Raw genomic sequence first — 20,088 nt, forward strand, 5'->3', positions numbered from 1 at the left:
TTCCTTTTCAGTTTGGCTCTCTGGTTCCTGTAACACTGAAAATGAAAGACTGTGCAAAACCTTGTTGCCAGTGACTTTTTGCCTGTTCCCGTTTTTAGGCTGTGATTTTGCCTTTACCTTTGGAGGATTCATCTTACACTTTCTACTTGTTATAGTGACTGTTAAAGCATGGTGTTATATTTTTTGGATGATAAAGTAGTTAAATAGAAGCGCATTGCTGACTTCCAAATTTTCATGTGAACAGGACAGAACTGATAAAAAATGTAGAGCATCTGTAGCTTCTGTTACTCTCGGGTATTTGAATATTGGGTAACTGGGAACCATCTGTCCTTACAGGGAAAGGAAAGCTGTAATGCCTGGCATGGTCATTGTGAATCCAATATCTATACTTTTAAGACCAGCATTATGAAAGCTGATAAAATCACAGGAGCTGACAACAGAGCTCTGCCTCAGCATGAGAGGAGGAACAACATCAAGGATATGGAAACTGCAGATAGTTTTCATAATTTAACATACTTTCTATACACAAGCTATTGCTTGGTGGCAGATTCTTTAATGGCAGTGTGAGAACTTCTACAAAGCCACCTGTTTACTGCCCTCTAATGCCATTCTTCCTGCCATTTCACGGTAGTAGTTTCTTGTTTTCTTTCTACTTTCCAGCATACACACCACATAATACTTTGGTGTACGGCTTGTTCAAGATGTTTTGACGCTTCTGATCCAGCAGTTGTCTTCTACGTTTTTTGTAGAAACCCATCATGCATAGAAGATACTGACAGCAGGCTGTTAGCCCTAATGGTATTTCTTTACTGGGAGAAAATCTGTTAGCCTTGTGGTGGCAACATCAGGAGATACCTTTGTCAAGTGCTTATACTGTGATTCAGGCTGTTTTATAGACTAGTAACTTAGATACTTTTTGTGTCTAAAAGGAAAATAGTATGCTACCATAGGCTTTTCACCCATAAATCTTAACTTAATCTGTCATTTCTGTGCTTTAATATGACAGGCATGTTATAAAAATGACACCCATGAGATCACATTCTCCCCACATCTTGCACAAGATAAGCTATGAATTTTGGTCTAATGAATTTTTAGTCCTTCTGTAGTCAGATGGGACTGTATTCCCCTCCGCCCCATCTTTTTTCTGCCTCTCTGGTTTCAGAAAAACAGCTATGAGCAGCTGAATCCAGCAGTCCTGGATAAGGCTAGGATTTTTATAAAATCTGCGCTGAAATTAGCTCAGAGTTACTTCATGGTGTATTTCCTTTATTGCAGTCATTGCTGAAAGGACGGCGCTCAGGTAAGCAGTGAGTTTAGGCATTTTATTAGGGACAGAATTTTTTAGCTCTTAGGGGAAATTAGCATCCTGCACTCTGCCTGTGTTCTTGTTCAATACAAAATGTGACTGTAAATGACTTAACAACCAAACACTGAGATTTTCTAACTATGGTGCGCACAGTATTTAATTAGAAAAAGTCCTTTTTGAGTTGTCTTTTCTAACAACAGTTGTGGGAGGGGAACTTGCACCAGTATCCTTCAAGTACTGTGAATATGGTTTGGTCCAGTGCTGTACTAAATCTGTTTTATGCCAAAATCTCCAGCAGTTAAGCTTGGTTTCTTTCAGTCTGCCCTCAAGGATTCTGCTTCTGTCTTCTTGCCCTTCTCTTGGAAAGGGAGATAAGCATGTATCTATAAGGCACCTCAGTCTTACAGACTTGGAGAATGATTCTGAGGAACTCTTGACTACGGAGAGAGTTGAGGGAAGTTGTTTCTTATCTTGGCCACTAACCTGTGGAAGTGAGCCAATGAATAAGTGTGTAGCACCCCTATCTCCTTCTACAGGTCCATTTTTTCCTGAAGATTCCATTATTTTTGCCTCAATTCCATTATTTATTATAATTGAGAGGACAGAGCATGTATGAAGTTTATGCAGATATCATTGGCATACTAGAGCATTTAAAACTGGAGCATTTATTCTTTGTGTATTACAATATTTGGTGGCAAGAGAAGTATCAGTATCAGGGAATATATAAGTATATAAAATGCATTTATTTTTATCTATAGGAGATTTTATTAGATTCTCATTAATGATATAGGAACCATTAGCACTACCTCTAGTTTTATTTCATATTCACCATAAAACTGATGGAAAAAAACTCATGTAGATGTTCTAGTGATGGAAAACTGGCAAAAATTAAGTTTATGTTTGCTGAGTGGTGGTAATTTTAAAAAGGTTTAGTGTGTTTCACGAGGTCTTTTCCTATAGAAGGGAAAAACCCCTGTGCTGTTTAGTTGCCTATAAATATTTACTTTGTTATTATGCGAAACTAGCAATTCGTGGTGTTTAGAGAAGCATGTCTTCTGCAATCCAACATTCTTTTCTTGAGCAGTCACTGAAAGCAAATTAGGATACAACAGTCCCTTTTAAAATCTCTGGTGGTAAGTTGTCAGTGCAAAAATTTAGTGTTACTTTTACTTTCAGGAGTTGACAAGAAGGAAAATGTTTGTAGTTCTCCTTTAGTAGGAAGAAAAAGTAGTATCTACAGTGCCAATAGACTTAAGAAAGAAATTCTTACAGAAACAGGAACATGAGAAGCTTGCTGTTTGCGTTGGCACACATGTAATGTTTCTCCTAGGTGCATGTAATGTTTCTCTCTGAGGCATCAACAGTGGTGGTAAATCTGCTCTCAGTTACACACTTGTGCTTAGTATGAATAAATCTCACATGCCTCCAAAACATCCAATATCACCTCCTCACAAGAAGAGTCAAAACCATTAACAATGAATACCGTTTCTGTGTGTTTTCTCAGTTCTTTGAGAATGTAATATTGTTGTGTATTGATAAGGTTTTTTTTCTAGATTGAGCACTCTAGATGGAGTCATGGGTCAGCATTTACCTTGTATTGCACTGGGTAGAGTTGGGCACTTTTGCCTGGGGTTTGCAAGAAGTGTATCTTGATTTGAAATCATTCCTTTAGAAAAAGGAGCTGGATCTTATGTTTGTTTGTTGTGAAGAAACCAAGAGCCAGCTCCTGAGCGCCCTCATCACTGGGCTGTGTAGTGATGCTCCTGCTCACTGTTACCAGGCCCAGCAGAACTGTATTTTTTTACAGAATATCATGACTTCAAGGGGTAGTGTGCACTGATTCAGGAGTTTATGTTCAGGTGGTTGTGGTACTCTGCTGAGTTGTAGATCTAATTTATAATTGCTGTAGGCCGAAGAGGGAATTGAACTCAACAGCCCCGTTTCCTGTGGGAGCTCTGTAACCACTGCACTGTTAGAAAGAGCAATTTTATGCCTTTTTTGTTTTCCTTTTTGGCTATGCTTTCAAAAGCAGCTATGGCAGCTGTGTTTGAGAGATCTGTATTCGTGACAGATCTGTGTTATTCCTCTGTTACCTGCACTCAGCCCTCCCAAGGGGACCTAATACAGGCTGTTCAAACCAAGGTCATGGAATTCAGGAAGCCTGCCATGAGTAGCTGCTAAGCTGCTGTGTTCCAGCGTGGCCACAAGCAAAACTTCAGGCAGACTTTGAAGACTTTAACATGAGAATGTAGGCAAATATGGACTGCAGGAAGTTACATACTCAAGCCAGGATTGTCTGAATGTTGCTTTAGGTGACTTTTAGGACCCTAAATCCTTATTCTCTGTGCCTAGATATTTGAGCTGTTAATTGCTGGTAAAGACAGTAATTTAGCTGAAATATCCCTAAATCTTGGGATTTTTGCAACTTCTGAACGAGCCATTAATTAAGATAAACACTTCTGACAACCACATAGCTCTCTCTCCTACATTCTTCATTTTTCTCTTGTGGTGGGAAATGGTGATGATCATGTTACAGACATTTTCAAGTCACCCAAGCTGTACCTTTTCAATGTACAGTGCTGCCAGTCTTACTGCTCTGACACCAGGCTGGCTGTGTCAGATGTTCAGATAACTCTGTCATCTTGAAGGTGACTGTCAACTTACGCACCGCTTGCTAGATGAGCCCAGTAGCAGGATGGTGTTGGGACTGAATCACTGGAATGGGAAGAAATTTATCAAGTGGGATACTGCTAGCACCTCACACCATGCTGGTACCATATGCATTTGCAATGTTATCTGGTCTTTACTTTGAACAGTAGAAGTAGCAAAAAAAGTCATATGGGACACTGCAGTGGATGTGGCCCAAGGAGGTCAGATAACATGTGATACTTAGCAGTATCAGAAAAGGTACATATAACTGCACAAATGCAGTTTCTTTAACTTCTGTCTGTACAGTGTCTGCAATGTCTAGTAACCAGGGTTTTCAGAAATAGATGATAATTCTAATACTATGAGCAAAGAAGTTTTCCTTACAAATAGTCTTTGTGCCATGCTGGAACAAGAAACATTGTGGAATGATGGAAAGTAATGCTATAAATCCCATTATGCCTGCAGACTTCTCACTGAGGGCATGTGTGGGGTGTAAATCTAGTCTCTGTGCAGCAATTCCTTAAGAAATAATTTAACTTCTATTGGTGCCTGTTGGTCTGGTAACCTGTTCTTCACAGAAAGGCACTTCCAGCAGAGCCAGTCAAACGGATAACCTGCAGAGACTGGCATTTACAAAGTAAAAATATATATATCAGTCTCTTGAGGTTCTTGGAGAAAGGCTGTCAGGGTAATCGATGCATTTATATTCTTGTGTCCTGCCACGACCACCTTCAGTGTGATTGGCCTTCTGGACGACGAGGATAAACTGTTAGTCATCCTTTGGGAAGACACTGTCTGCAATTAATAATCCTATCATCCAATTTCACCTTATCATAGCAAAAATCATAATTATTTTTAGTTAATTTTGAATAAAGGTGTATTAACTTCATAACACAAGTTTCAGTCTTGCTATTGAAGATTCATTTGGAATGTTGCTTTTGTTTCTGTTTAATGACATTTTTCCAGTATATGAGATCATAGCCAGCACTCCTAAAACGGAGTTCCATTTTACATATACATAGCGTCTGTGTGTGTTAAACATGTTTAGGCTTTTGCAAAGGTTTGAATTTTTGTACTTTGTGCAGCTCAATTGAATTCAGAAAAGAATTTTTCTCCATTATTCTAAATTTCGTTTATAGAACAGAAAATATTAGTTGCAAACTCTACAGAATACTGTGATAAGTTATAATTTTGTAAAGTACTTAAAAAATGGGATAGCATTATTGTGTGTAAATGGAACAGTCCTTATCATTTCTATTGATACTTAAAACAAAGATTATAATAGTTACTTGGTTCCTTAAAAGAACCCTGTAAGAACATGGAGCTCTGAATAATTATCAGTGGTTTATTTTTAATTATTAAATAAGCTATATTTAGCCTTGTTGTTTGAATTTATTATGGTTTTTTGTTTTTTTTTTTTTTTCAATGAAGCACCTATCCAACTTCTAGTTCATCAGAAACGTTCCAAAATTTCAATGAAGCTGTAAGTCTGTGGGTATTGGGTGAACTAAACTAAATTCTATGGATTACACTGGGTTGTCCACCAAAAGAGAGTTTACATACAACTTTTAATGAAGAATCTAAAAGCCATTTATAGCATATATTTTAATCATATAGCTGTTCTGTGTAATGGGGAAGATTGCTATTGAGTTACTGACTGACACCAGAATGATAGAACTGTGCTGTTTTGTTTTTTCAGGTCTTAGGAGCAGATGAAGATAATATGGGGGATGGTTGCTCTCAGAAACTGGCTTCTGCCAAGTTCCTTCGACTTTTGCTCCTAATACTGATTCCGTGCATTTGTGCCCTTATCCTTTTGTTGGTGATCCTGCTTACCTTTGTAGGTGAGTGCTAATTGAGTAAATTGACACATTTGTAATCAGGGAGACTAAAACTGAGACTCCATTCTCAAGTGCTAATGTAACTGTGGACATTAAAGATATATCTTAGCACATCTACCTACCTAACTAATATACTTAGTGACCTAATAATGTTTCTGTAGAGAAATAAACGTGCTATTCAGATTTGTATATTTAAAATGTATTCAAGGTGCTGAAGAAGAAACTTTTTCTGAATTTCCTAAAGTAGATTTTTGAAGGACATGCTACCTTGAGCGTGTAGTATGTAGGTGGTTTTCAGCAGTCATCTTACAAGTACAAAAAGATATTTATGTTAGAACTTTAGATTGCTGTCAGTGGAATTGAATATTTATCACTTTATGTTACACACTGATGTGCAAATCTGACTTTTATTTTCAGGTGAATTAATTTATAAGTAGCCTTTCTGAACATCTTAACTATAAAAATCTTTCTGACAGCCTACAAAATATTACTGTTTAAGGGAAAAATGTTAATTTCTTCTGCATATGAAATATGTATCAATGCAGAACCCCAAGTATATTTTGTGGAAACTTGTTCCAGGGATATTAGCTTTCATAATGGCTTAGTCTGTTAACTAACTTTGTGTCTGTTACAGAAGTGACAGGTAATCATTTATTAGATTTTTTTTAAAAGCCTTCCCTTTGTTGCCTGTAGAGAAGCTGACATATCTTGTTATTACATTGCTTCGACTACAACATAAGCAAGACAGTAATGCTAGGTTAAAGCATTAATTCTTCAGACAAAGAAAAAAAAAGAAGTAAAAAAATCATCTGCTTTCAATGCTGAGGGCTGCTGGGATCTTTACTTGTTTTATTTTTTTGTTAATGAGAATATTTTCTGGTTAAGCTTCTTTAAGTAAGTCAGAAGCACATCTGTAAAAAGTGGTGTAATATATGAGCTATATAGATATAAATCCATTTTCCAATTCTAAACCCCCAACTGTGCACATCGTACAGTCAAAGAGTTACCAAGAACAGGAAGAAATGAAACGTGTCTCAGTATCACCTTCAGCACTGTCAAAATCAAGACAACCTAAATCTGTTTTCTCAATTCAGTCTGTAAAGGATTTGCAACAAAACATTGTAGGCCTGTTCTTTTCATTTAGCTTCAATTAGGGAAGTAAGAAAAAACCCGAAAGCTAGTCAATGTCATGATTGACAAGTAAACCTTGGGATGTATCTTTAAACTAAGAACAGCCTGAAGTGGATTAAGATCAAATAAGTCTGGCAATTAGGAAATATGATGCCATTCAATTTACTTTCCTTATGTTCAGCATTCCATTTGTATCCTTCATATCCTCTGCCCTAGATTTTCATTCTTGGTGAGAAAGCAGATAAAAAAGCAGGTGTATTTACGTCAGCTCTACTCAGCCTCCTCCTGAGGCATGTATCGACATAGCACTCATTAAAATGTATGAAATCCTCTAGGGAAATGGGACCTGTTCTGATCCTACTTACACAGCCAAAAGTCAGGACTGTATCCTCTCAAGTCGAAGTTATTCCTGTAGGGTGAAGAATAAGACATGATGGTATTACCCAAGCCTAAAACTGGCAAAGCTCCCTTCAGCATCTTTCGAATTAGCACAATTATAGTTTATCATTCTTCTCAGCAGCTTTCATTTTATGTGCATTGATAGCCTAGGAACAAATGTATTGATGACTGGAATTAAATGAACAAATTCTGTGGGCAATAGAATATAGTCTTTTCTATTTATTGAGAATATAGTAGTTGATACGCATTTCATTTCAGATCAATAACTGAATTCTGTTACATCTATTTTGATGAATTACAATGTAAGAAATGAGTTTATAGTCCTGGGGGCTGGACTAGATTATCTGGTGTTTGGACTACATGATCTCTAGAGGTCCCTTCCAACACTAACAATTCTGTGACTGGCTAACGCAACTTATTCTGTATATAGGAAGTTCTGTTCTTATTTATCATGAAATAGAGGAGTTAAATTCTTTGGTTGTCATTCTAGTATCTTTTAGTGGTGCTTAGAACATAAGTAGATAGCTTCAGTATATCATTTAGAACCTTATGAACTTTTTGATTTGTTTTGTTACTTTGGTAACAAACTCATCAGAAAATGAGGCCTTTTCTATTTTACCTGAAAGTATTTTGTTTCCCATGGTAAATACGTAGCTCATTATTGTTTTCTTTCTGTAATGTTTTTTAATTAAATGAGGCATATACACACAAAAGTGTGCTTGCAGCTTAGAACTTTCCAATTCACTTTCCTTACACCTGTTTTGTTGCCTGCACATCATTGCAATTTCTGATGTTGAAGAAACTGAGAAGTTGGTATGGGTGGAAGGAGACAGAGCAGTAGAGTTACATTGTAGTAATGGAGAATATCGTACTCGAGGTGTGTCATGAGGGCCTCCTTTTAGAATCAACCTTTCAAAAATTATTTACCATCAAAGTATTCAAGATGCCATTGAAAAAAGTTATTTTGTTAGAACTGTTTGAAGTTAGAAAGGACAAAGCAAATTATCAGTAGAGATACACATTATTTTGACTAAAGGTACAAGACACGGTTCATAGAAGAAAATATCAAGGTGAGTTGTTTAGCTTTGATTTCTTTTAAGTGCTTACACTCTGGCTCTGCATACTCTTCTGTCTCTCACCAGAAGTGTAGCATGTTTGTCAACCTGCAGAAGAAAACTAATGAATGAGTGTTGTTCTACCCATTGAAGTAGAGGCAGTACCAGTTGCTATGAAGGAAGGCTAGCCTTTAGAGCATGACCATGACCATACTAATTTTTTGATTGGCTGTGTTATATCAGAGAACAGGAAGGCTTATTAATGGTGCTTGCTCTGCACTGCCAAAGAACTAACATGTGAGACCTTGGCCATGAAGATCTAACTTAGCACTATGAATGTGAAGGAAGGGAGAAGGCTAGATTATGCATGACTGAAATTACTGATGCCTTACAATTTTGTCTGGCCCCTATGGACATCAAGAACCTTCAAATAAGACTGATAGTATTTTTTATCTTTTTTCCCTGGGGATTATTAGTATGGTAAGTTTTCATCACTTCCCAGATAAGCAAACAGTAACTGAATCCATGGTTTGAATACCAAATGTCAAGTAATTTCCCTCTTGAGAAGTGTTAACAATCAAGTGTGCATGACACAATTTGAAATGATTTTTCAAGTCCTTGGCAAGGGTGTTGGAACTAGACGATCTTTAAGGTCTCTTCCAATCTAAACCATTCTGTGATTCTGTGAATAGCTGAATCTTTCTTTAAAATGGAGACATCTGAATCACCTTCAACTTGTCTAAGTCTGTGCTCTGTGTCTGAGTTTGCTTACACTGAAAAAAAATCCTGAAGTAATGAATAATGTGCAAACATTACAACAGTGAAAACCAGCATGTTTGTAAGAATGAAAAACCCTGGGCATGTTCATTCTTTTCCTTGCAGAGGAATTGTTATAAACCACTTTAAACATTGTTCTTAAAAAGTCTTTCATGGCTGGTAAGCATTAAATCAAATTATTATTTTTTTTTAATGCACCCTAATTGCTTACCATTGCAGTTATTTAGCTGGGAAGACAAAATGTTTTGTCCTTACAGTTCCATGAAAGAAAAATCAATTCTATTAATTTAATAGTGATAAATGCACTCCATGGTATATGTCCCATTCCTCCCATTCCTTCACATCTGTATCCTCAACTCATGTAGTTTTCCACCACCTCCTGTTAACAGCCATCCCCAGCTAATGCTTTGTCTATTGTTTTGTGTAGAATTCAGAACCAGCCTTGTGACATACATAAGGAATGGTTTAATGTGTGTCAGACTTTTGCAATCCAGATGTAATTTTTGGGCATATGATCACTCTGCAGGACCACATCAATACTTTTGCTTTTCAGACAAGCAACATATCCTCTTATAGGCATTCATGCATTTTGCAAAATAAATTTAAAAGATCTGTTAGTCTGTCAACGCTGGTGGGAATGAGGGTTACAACTAAAGTCTTCAAGATGCACTGTTGACTATGGATATGCAAATAATTGAGGATTTGGTTCTCTCACTGTCCTTGCATTATCAGCATGTAGTGTTTGTATTTTGACTCTGATGTGTATCTTGAGATTAATTTTGGTTCTCAGAGTTATAACAAGTGTTACGTGTGATGTGGTGTGTCTAGCATTTTCATGTTACTCTCCTTACAAACAAAGCTCACTCCAACAGCTGAAGGTCTGTTATCCTTGTATAAGTATGAACTAACCTGGGCAGTTCTGAAAACATTCTGTTGTTTGGGAAATCTGTAGCAAGATTCTGTCTGCCTGAATGATGCTGCCACTGTTTTTGCGTGTCACTGGCTGAACAATGATCATTACTGTTAAATTATATGAGACCTGTATTCTCCTTTCCCTTCCCTTCCCGAGAACACAGAAGGAGCTGTGTCTTCTTCACAGAGTAAACATCAAGAAAAGTACATTATAGTAAAATTGTTAGGCTTAGCTTTATGGCTATTGGACATTCATGAAGTAATATGCATGTATCAAGATTTCTGCATCAATTTGGGAACCCAACTGTACTCTTCCATAAAGAATTTTTCACCACAAAAAGAAAGGTAAAGTCACAGGGAGTTATAGTTACACTCTAGAGTAGAAGGATCTTGACCACTGAATCATTTGGAGTTGCTGGTAGTTCTCCAAGTCACACCAAGCCTTGAGGCATGTGCCACGTCCTCAAAATCTAAAGTGACTAACGGCATGGAGATCCAAAAGTTGTAACTGTGAAAGCAACGTGAAATATAAACAATTCCATTGTCAATCAATGGCAGTATTTGCTGTAAGACAGGTGTCTAAGTTTAGGAGTTTAACACTAACATATTTATAAGCCATGGTCCTGAGAGTTTTTCTGATGGACGATGGTAATCATCAGCTAAATGATCTGCCAATTCTTTAATTTAACCTTGCCAATACAGGTGTATTATGGAGAATCTCCAAAGGACTGTATCCCAGGGCAGCCTGTATGTCAGTCACCATGACTGAAGCATGGATTTTGGCAGGGCATAGCTGATTACCAAGGAGCACATGGATCTTCCTTCATTAGCTAGTGCAAAATGAGTAACACAGGCATGGAGTTCAGGATTGGTTTCTGAATTGCAATAGAGCCATTATGTATATGTTACGTTTCGTTTCTTAGGTTAAGAAAAACTCCATAAATAAAAATTTCTAGTTACATTGTGTTCAAGAGGCAGGAGTGAAGAAAGACTCCAGAAAAGATTTTGTGTTACACTGCAGTGTTACGACCCTAACTGCAAACTTTCAGGCAGCAACAGCTGTTAAAAAGAAAGGTAGCTGCTGTCTTCCTCTCCAGCACTTTAGTATGATCCAGTTATTTCTGCTGCTGCAACTTTGTTACTTGGAAGCCAGAAGCAGATGAAAGACAAAATCTGTCCTTTCTGTGCACCACCTTAGGAGCGTGGGTTTGTTCTGCAGCTTCTTTAAAAGATGCCTTCCACCAAGTCTACTTTGAGTTCTGTTTGACCTGGAAACTGATTCATTCTTTGTGTAAGTCACCTGTAAAGTTGAAAAAAAATAATTACAACTGACCTCACTTTGGCCCTTTGGGCAGCTGATAAGCGGTTTAGGGTAATGTCTTTACTTGACAGGAGAAGCAGGATATAGTTTATGACTCCAGCTGTACTGATGTGCAGTGGTTTGGTATGCTAAGGGAGCTTCATATTATCAGTCATATTCCCATTTTTCAGAGTGCATGGTCATAGGGACAGACTCTGCAGAAGAAATCACAGTGGGTGTGTGCTGAACAGTAGTGAAACAGTGGTTTATTACCTGTGTAACCACCTAATTCATTACACATACTTGGTAGGCTGCTTTGCTCTGTTTCATTAGCTTCTTAAACAAACTTGGTCTTTGGGAGACTTCCTGCTGTGAACTGCTAGAAATCACCCACAAGCATACACTGCCAAAATCTCAATTTAATAGCTTGAACAGTGTGATTATTTCTTAGATCTCATAACTGTCCATTTCAGATCTTTAAGTAAAGCATTAATTCCCTGGTAGTGAACAGCAACTGGAAAATGATCATTAAAACTGTTGGCAAAGCATCACTTCTAACTGAAAGGGCCTGGTGCCAATCCCTTGTTTTTGTACCAAACACAGTGAAGGCCAGCATGCTCTATGTTTCTGACATTTGGACAAGTCCAGCTGTAGCTGGAGACAAATCCAAAATAGTTGCAACTATTTCTCAACAAATTAGCTACCTGGCCTGTGATCTACTGTCTACTGCTCTATATGAACTCAAATCTGAAGAATAGTTGGATATAGTGTGCATGTATACATAAATAAAATGCATGTTCTTTGTGTGTTGTATGGCTGTTAGCAGACATTGGTAGAGCGTAATTCAGCCCTCATTACTCAAGAGATTAAAAAAGAAATTGACTGTTTTAAAGCATCATAGTGTTTTCTTAGGCATCTTATAATTTAAATAGTTCCTTTAGGGCTCTTGGATGATGAAAAATCTCCAGGAAGCGTAATTTAAGATTGAAGATTTACAGTAATATTTTTAGGAGGGAAAAGGATAAGAATCGAATATATGGGAGCCTAACTCAGAGAGTGGACTCTGTAGCTGGAATTAAGTGCTTGAATTCCTTACCATGCCTTGGGAAGGTGAGAGGAAGAGGAGATGAGAGGAAGGTGAGATGTGGGGGAGAACAAGGTGACTCAGAAAGGTTGTCCAAAACCCTTACATCCTAAGTGGAGACAGAGTTGTCATCTAGAACTAGCCAGAGGTCTGCGCCTGCCTTGCTCAAGGACATATGCACCAGAGCCCAGTCTTATGTTATTTTTGGGGAAAAACACTGTTAAAAAGAATTTTGATACTGCTCATTGTCAGCTGAGATGATACAATTGGGAAGCCTTTTGTGTAGAAGAGGTTTGTTGTGTGGTACACCTGTGCAGAAGAGAAGGGGAGTTTTTAGCACTAGGAAACTGGGAAAACAGAACAAAAAATGGTATTGTTGGAAAGATGCATTGAAGAAGCAAACAAGCATTTGGGGATGTCAGTGAAAGAAGTCAATGACCTTATGCATAGTGACAGCCATAGCTATTATTTGTAGTTCCAGAAAAAGAATGAAAGAAGGCTGAGTGGGCAGGGGTTAGAATCTAGTGGGTAACTTCAATATTTTCCAAAGCAGTATTTATTGGTCCACTCTATTGAATTTAAACTTATTTCAAGGGTTTACCTGTCTTATAATGTATTGCTTGATATTCTGCTGAGTGAAACATAAATAGCTAATAATTTCTACTTTAATTTAAAATCGTTATTCATGGCTCTTTGGGGCCAATATTTTCCAGGCTTTTTCTATTTCTGTGTTGAGTGGAGGAGAAGAGATGAGCCTAGGGAGTAGGAGAGAGAATGTGAAAACCATCCCTCTGTTATTCTTGAGTTATGGAAGAAAATTATTCACTTTTCCAAGGGAGGGGAAAAAAGAAAGAAAAAGTTCATTTTAACTTTTGAAAACTACAGAAAAAAAATCTACTGAAGTTTGAAACTTAAAACAAAGTAGTCTTCTGAATCAGTAAAAATTATTCAGATTCAAAGCTATGTTTGGAATAAAACCATCCAAGTAAAGCTATAAGTGAGCACAATATCTGAGCATGATCAGTCACAGTCATATTACTACTGGTACTCATTTGTGAAAAAATAGCATATTCATTCTTCCCATGTGGCCTAACCAGAGGACTCAAAGAAAAAGAAATTGCTGCTGAAATAGTTTGCAGGTGGGAGATTTTTAGTTGCTTCAGTAAAACAGATGCAGTAAATTCTTCAAAATCCCAATGAATTATGAACATTTGCTGGTGGAAAAACAGAAACCTTAACATGTATATATATAAAGTTCCTCTGGGTTCTTCCAGTAGAAGTTAGACATAAAGATTTATTTTACTTACAGTTAGTGACACTGGAGCCAAAATAACCCAGGCTGGATAAATGAGGATATAGTAAATCTCAAATGGTAGCTCTTTCATTGAACCCCGTTATGTTTTAGGAATCTTCTGAGTTGCTTTTGGTTTTTTGTGGGGTTTTTTTTTTTTCTTTTTCTGGTTCCAGTTACTGTAATAAAAGTTACTCAATGAATAAGAAAATGCTAAGAATTGCCCATTCTAATTCTTTTATTCTTACTTATAAAGCTTTGCAACACACTTCAGATTGTAAATGGAGGTTGGATTCTTCTAGCATTTTTAGTTATCTGTAGCTGTGATTAATAAAGATTTCCTCCTGCCCAGGCCTTGAATTTTCAGGCCAGTTAGCTGATTTAGTCTAGCTGCAGAACACATGAAGGGGTGAGAAGTGGAACTCAGTAATAGCAGTGGAAAGGGACTCAGAATATCTGAGTGGGTATGGATTGCACATGTTGCCTGGAGTTAGCAGAGCAGTGGGTTTGGCTAGGGAGAGTCCAGAATGGTGGTGGGTGTATGATATCTGACTGAGAGGTGATCATGCCATTTTGGTAAACTCAATAATGTGTTCTCCTAATGAAATTCAGGAGAGAGGGTCGTGAGTGTTGTGTGGACTCAAGAGTCATCTGTACCAAGCAGCTAATGAAGGATTTTACACATAAGAGTGGAAAGAAAAATCTGTGCCATTTGCCTTAAGTTCAGATAGTTTGTAGAGAGAGCAACAGGAGGTGAATTCTTGCTAATGGGCTTCAGATGTGGCTACCTTTTTGTCTTGAGGGGCTGTAGCTAATAGTAGGGGTGAGAGAGAAGAAAAGGAGTTGAAAGGATAAGTAGAAAATTTTCCACATGGAGCCCAGCTGGAGGAAGTAGTTTTTTAGGCCTTTTCTTTGGAATTTGGGTAAGTAAAAGCTGCTCTATGAGTCTCCCATTGTTGAAAGGACAAATTTTCAGTCCCTTGATTTTACTGTATTGTCTTAAAACAATGTGAGATGAATGCTTAAGTATCAGTAATAGACAACAAGAAAAGCTGTTAAAATAATCAACTGTTGCCAGGGTTTGTAGAAACAATTGGGAGATTTTGTGTTTTTGAGGGTTTCCTTTCAGTTTTCTGAGATCATGTCTAACTGAACTGTCTTTATTATGGTTGCTAAACTTTCATATGACTACCTATTGACAAAAATAATTTCTGGTATTTAACAAAAATTTGTCATTGTGATACAAAGTGGTGCTTCTTTTCCAACATTAAATATGACTTTAATACATTTGGCTAAAAGAATGAGTTAATGTATTAGTTTTTGTTATAAGTAACTAAGTTATATGTCATATACTTTTGAGATGCCTTCTTTTTTATTTGGACTAATTAAATATTTCAGTAATAGAGATTAAAAGTAAATTCTCTTTCTGTTTAGTTTGAATGCCCTGATGCAATCTCCTTAATGTTACACAGCTGTCTTGATTTGTGAACCATGATTACTTGCAACTGTTCAACACATACAATTAAGCAAAGTCTTTGTCTGTGATAAAATAAATGAACAACAATAAAAAATACAATAAATGCCTAAAATTTTGGATACAACTATATATCTAAAATCTGCTATCAGAGAAAAACGACAAAGAAGTCATGGACTTATATTTAGCAGTGCTAGTTAAATTACATAATCATAGAATCATAGAACAGTTAGGGTTGGAAAGAACCTTAAGATTATCTAGTTCCAACCCCCCTGCCATGGGCAGGGACACCTCACACTAGCCCATGTCACCCAAGGCTTTGTCCAACCCAGCCTTGAACACCGCCAGGGATGGAGCATTCACAACTTCCCTGGGCAACCCATTCCAGTGCCTCACCACCCTTACAGTGAAGAATTTCTTCCTTATATCCAATCTAAACTTCCCCTGTTTAAGTTTTAACCCATTACCCCTTGTCCTGTCACTACAGTCCCTAATGAAAAATCCCCCCTCAGCATCCTTATAGGCCCCATTCAGATACTGAAAGGCAGCTATGAGGTCTCCATGCAGACTTCTCCAGGCTGAACAGCCCCAACTTCCTCAGCCTGTCTTCATACGGGAGGTGCTCCAGTCCCCTGATCATCCTTGTGGCCCTCCTCTGGACTTGTGCCAACAGTTCCATGTCGTTTTTAATCCTACGTAGAGAGTACAATACCTCTTTCCATTTTAAAAGTTAGTGAACATAAAATATATTAAAAATGTATTGGTTCCCAGAATTAGCTTTCCAAAGGTGGTGGTACTATGAAAACAAAAAAAGTTACACTCTATAATTGTAAACATGTAGGAGTTCAGTGACCTACTACAAATAAGTAATTTTTAGTTCATGAAGTATTTGTTTCTCTATATGTTTCTCTGTTTATCCAACAGAAACCATAGCTTTTGTGTTGATGTGCTACTGTTATTTTGTTGCTGCATGAAAATCTTTAGTTCTCTTTAATTTTAACATTGAAATAAATATTGATTTTTAAATCTGTCCCATTATATTTATTATTATCTTTCCAAAACACATTGGTAACACATGTCCTTCCAGGTGATGGCAATTCCAGTGCTTTTTTTCCTTTCTTCCAGGTGTGTTAGAAAAAACATGCTTTTATTCAAATGGAAGTGAGGTCCTCACAGTTAGTGGTGACATTGAAACATCTGGTGATCTTTTGACGAACATGGCTGAAAACAGTTCCAAGACTGATCCCACAATAGATCTCAGCACACAGCCTTCTTCCTGGACCACCATGCCTTTATCTCATGTTGACCAAATGAACAAGAACTCAAATAAATTTAAAGAGACTTTCCAGGAAAATACTTTTGCTCTTGCAACTCAAGCCACAGTGCTCAATCCTCAACCTACATATGATGCTGCTTTGGCAGGGGGTTCTGAAGACAGCACCCAGCTCTTTGCCACTGTGGAGGAGGCGAGTTTGTGGTCTACAGATGCACCCTTTAACAACACTGAGGGGATGACCAGTCTCCCAGTATTAAATCCTACCCATCCATCTGTGTCACAAAAAATGGATCAGAAAAAAAGTAAGTTTATGTTTTATTTGGCTCCGTAATTCTGACTCAAAAAATACAGAACGTGGCATTGGCATGCTTCCTAATGTGTTTCCATGAGTTCTAAGGAATGTGTCCATTCTGATAATTTATTTTGTCGTGCACATTCTATGTTGCAAGCAACTGGTTTCTTATCAGAACATTTGATCAACCCTGTTGAGGAAGATGCAGTAAATTCTTTCAGGTATGAATATTGACAATATGTTCTCCAATTGGTGTAGTTGCGCACACGTACCAAGGCTGAAATGAGTTACGGTAGATAGCTTTCAGTTTGTGGACTGAATTTGCTATGTTTTTTTAATTTAGGTATGTGACAAGTACCTTCCTGAACTTGAGATGTAATTGCAGTTATACCTTTTTCAATGTTAATGGCTAAATTCTTCTTGAATTTGAAGCGGTTTCTTTATGTAGCAAAAAAGTTCCAGAGATGTTGCTGAGGATTACAATCAAAATGTGTAGAGAGAATAAGAGAATAATAATTAAATGCGATCAGTTTGGTGTTTTTGTTTTGCTTGGGGATTTTTTTTTGTTTTGTTTGGGGTTGTTTTTTATTTGTTTGAGTATTAAAGTAGGTGCATATTATTAGTGCTGTGGTAATTCTGTTGATTCATCAGATAGTGAAAGATTCCCTGATATTGTTTTGCAAACAACTGAAATGTTGGGGTTCCATACTAAAATGAATTTGTTTCTCTTAAACTGCATATCATTTTGCAGTTTTGACCTACTGCATATCAACTGCATATCAAGAGCATCCTTTTTGCTCTTGATCCCAGCAGAGCACAAAGGAAACTTATTCCAGGTCATAGAGAGATCAGAAATAGATGAGGTAGCCACTGATCTAGAAGTGGCCCAGTCTAGTAAATGTGTTTTTTCAGTTTCTATAAAATGAGAATGAAGAGATGGTATCTGACAGTGGTGATCACTTCTGCAAGGCCACTGAATGACATGTTATTTTGAGGAACAGGTCTGTGTGTCTTTCCTCTGTTGGATTCTGTGTTCCACCCATCCCATCATTACACAGGCAGATAAAAGTTGGTAGACAGCTGTTACATCTTTTTCTTGTTCTTCCTGGACTGCAGTAAAAGTGGAGAAAAACTTTGGATAAGAACTTATTGGAAAAAAAAACCAAAACCCAAACACAAAACCCTGGTATGTAGAAGAGATCTCCCTTTGAGGGCATTTCAGTGATATTTTTTATTTTTACTCAAAAATTAGCTTTCAGAAATAATAACTTACTATGAATCAGTGACTTGTCAATATTTTCTCTGTCCTGTAGACCACAGTGGCTCCACAGGCTTTCTGTAGGTTCTGTTTGCTAAATAATTTTTCATATACAGATTTCTCTTATTTCCCCTCCCCTGCACCCCAGACTCAGAATGAGTGTATATAAATGCATACATATATCATATTAGTGTATTAGTATCCATTTATTTACTAGTGATTCATTTATTTACTTCTTTTAGTAACTTGGTTTATTATCACCATGCCAAGGAACAGAGTACAACTGTAGTGTGCTGCTACACTACAGATACTTCCAATCCATAGGGGTTTCCGTAATACTGTAGCAAAGGACACCTCAAAGTTAGTGGCATGATGATTAATGTTGAGCAAAATTGTAGGGCAATATTCTGCCTGTTTTTTTTTAACTAGGTCGTATTTGATGTATTGTGGTGTCTGGCTGCTCCTGTTCTAGAAGACTGTATCTTTGCATTGCAGTCTTAGTAACTGGGTAGATACAGTATAGATACTGTGTAAGATTCAAGTGTTTTGCTTCTCTATATTAATGTAGACCTTGCCTTAATTCTGTGTGCAGATACAATAAATAAATAAATATATTCTGGGGATTGAGAAGAATTTGGTCTCAGATTAGCTATGTGTTCCCGTGGCTGTGCAAGGCATGGAGGACTAGAAAGCAGGGGAATTTGGCTAGTACATAGGGCTCCTCACTATGTTGTTTGTCCTGACCTTTGCAAATCAGTGCTCATCGTCACTCTCTTTGATCTTTCCCACTAAGTTTTACTTCTTGGAGAGAACTCTGAGGAAACAGAGAACATGGTCTGGTGTCCACACAAACTTCTTAGGTGTTCTGATGTGGAGGGAGATGGGGAATAACTGGGAGATGAGATCAAAATAAACTTTGGAATGGTGAGATTGGAATAGCTTTTTAGAGTAAGAAGGATTTTTCTGGGCCAAGTAAAGCCTAATGACCACGTGGGAATGGTGGTAGTAGATCAAATTAAGTCTCTTGCTTAGTGTCTGGATCCAACTTCAGTGATTAGCATATACTTGAAGTAAACAAGGGCTAGGATACAGAGACACTTCAGCATTATGTAGTAGCAGATTCCAGTTATCTGCAGTGAGTCCTGATGAGCATTTTCCCATGAACTTATGTAATCACTTTTGAACCCATGTAAAATGGTTTGAGCTTTTAAGGTGTATCTTAGAAGGAAATTAATCTCTGAATGAAGTGTGAGTCTGATGTTCCATCATCAATGCATACTAGCAGATCATCCATCAGTACAAGTTTCATCTGGTTCAAGTATGGGGAGGTGAATGCATTTCTGTTGATTTAGTGAGCATGCATAACTTGGACTTTATGCTGGTTTTGTGCAGGGTGTTAAAAGACAAATGATATGTCATACAACATAGAGGCTGCCAGTGCAAAACAAACCAGACAAAATTCTCCAGCATGTTTCAAATGGCATTCATGTAGCTGTAATGTTTTTGGTCTGGTGTTAGTATCCCTAGTACTAAATTTGCTTTACAGGTGAACCACAGCTTCAATAAGAGACATCAGAACACATTAACAAGAGAAATTATAAACATTCTGACCATATGGTATTCACTCTAGACTTTAAAATAATACAAGTAAGAGATTGCTGAGTTACTAACTGGAGAGGAATGAAATTTGGCGCATATGACATCAATTATTTAAAAAGTCCTTGAAGCAGAAGGAAGTTCTTTGGCAGAAATTCTAGTACAGAATAGATTAATGGGTAAATGGAAATGATACAGTAAGGAAGAGACAAAGAAGTTCATTTTCATTTTACAAGGGGAAGTGATGTCTCGCAACTCTGTTAGAGTTCTTTGAAGGAGTCATTGAAAATGCTGGTTAATACAACATACTTGGCTTTTCAAAATGTTGTTAACGAGGGTCTTCACTGAGAAAGCTGAAAGTCATTCTTCTCACAGGCCAATTGCTTATTAAACGACAAAAGGAAAAATAAGAATGAATGGTTAGGCTTCCCAGTCAAGAAGATTACT

The 20,088-nt window shown here is 37.3% G+C and overlaps 1 protein-coding gene across 4 annotated transcripts in view; it reads left to right on the forward strand.

The window, feature by feature from the left end:
- CORIN (corin, serine peptidase) overlaps positions 1-20,088 on the forward strand; it is a 146,247-nt gene that overhangs the window by 12,631 nt on the left and 113,528 nt on the right. For 3 of the 4 annotated variants that reach the window (XR_010616572.1, XM_065697812.1, XM_065697819.1), the window contains exons 2-3: positions 5,655-5,799; positions 16,345-16,797. Coding sequence is in view for 3 of the 4 variants with exons in the window: in XM_065697812.1 (XP_065553884.1) it covers positions 5,655-5,799; positions 16,345-16,797 (598 nt within the window). In the remaining variant the exon portion in view is untranslated. Of the gene's footprint in view, positions 1-5,654; positions 5,800-14,120; positions 14,669-16,344; positions 16,798-20,088 lie in introns of those variants that run through there. The other variant, XM_065697826.1, reaches the window with a different exon arrangement.

The sequence above is a fragment of the Lathamus discolor genome, chromosome 1 (genome assembly GCF_037157495.1).
Source record: "Lathamus discolor isolate bLatDis1 chromosome 1, bLatDis1.hap1, whole genome shotgun sequence".
Taxonomy (NCBI): domain Eukaryota; kingdom Metazoa; phylum Chordata; class Aves; order Psittaciformes; family Psittacidae; genus Lathamus; species Lathamus discolor.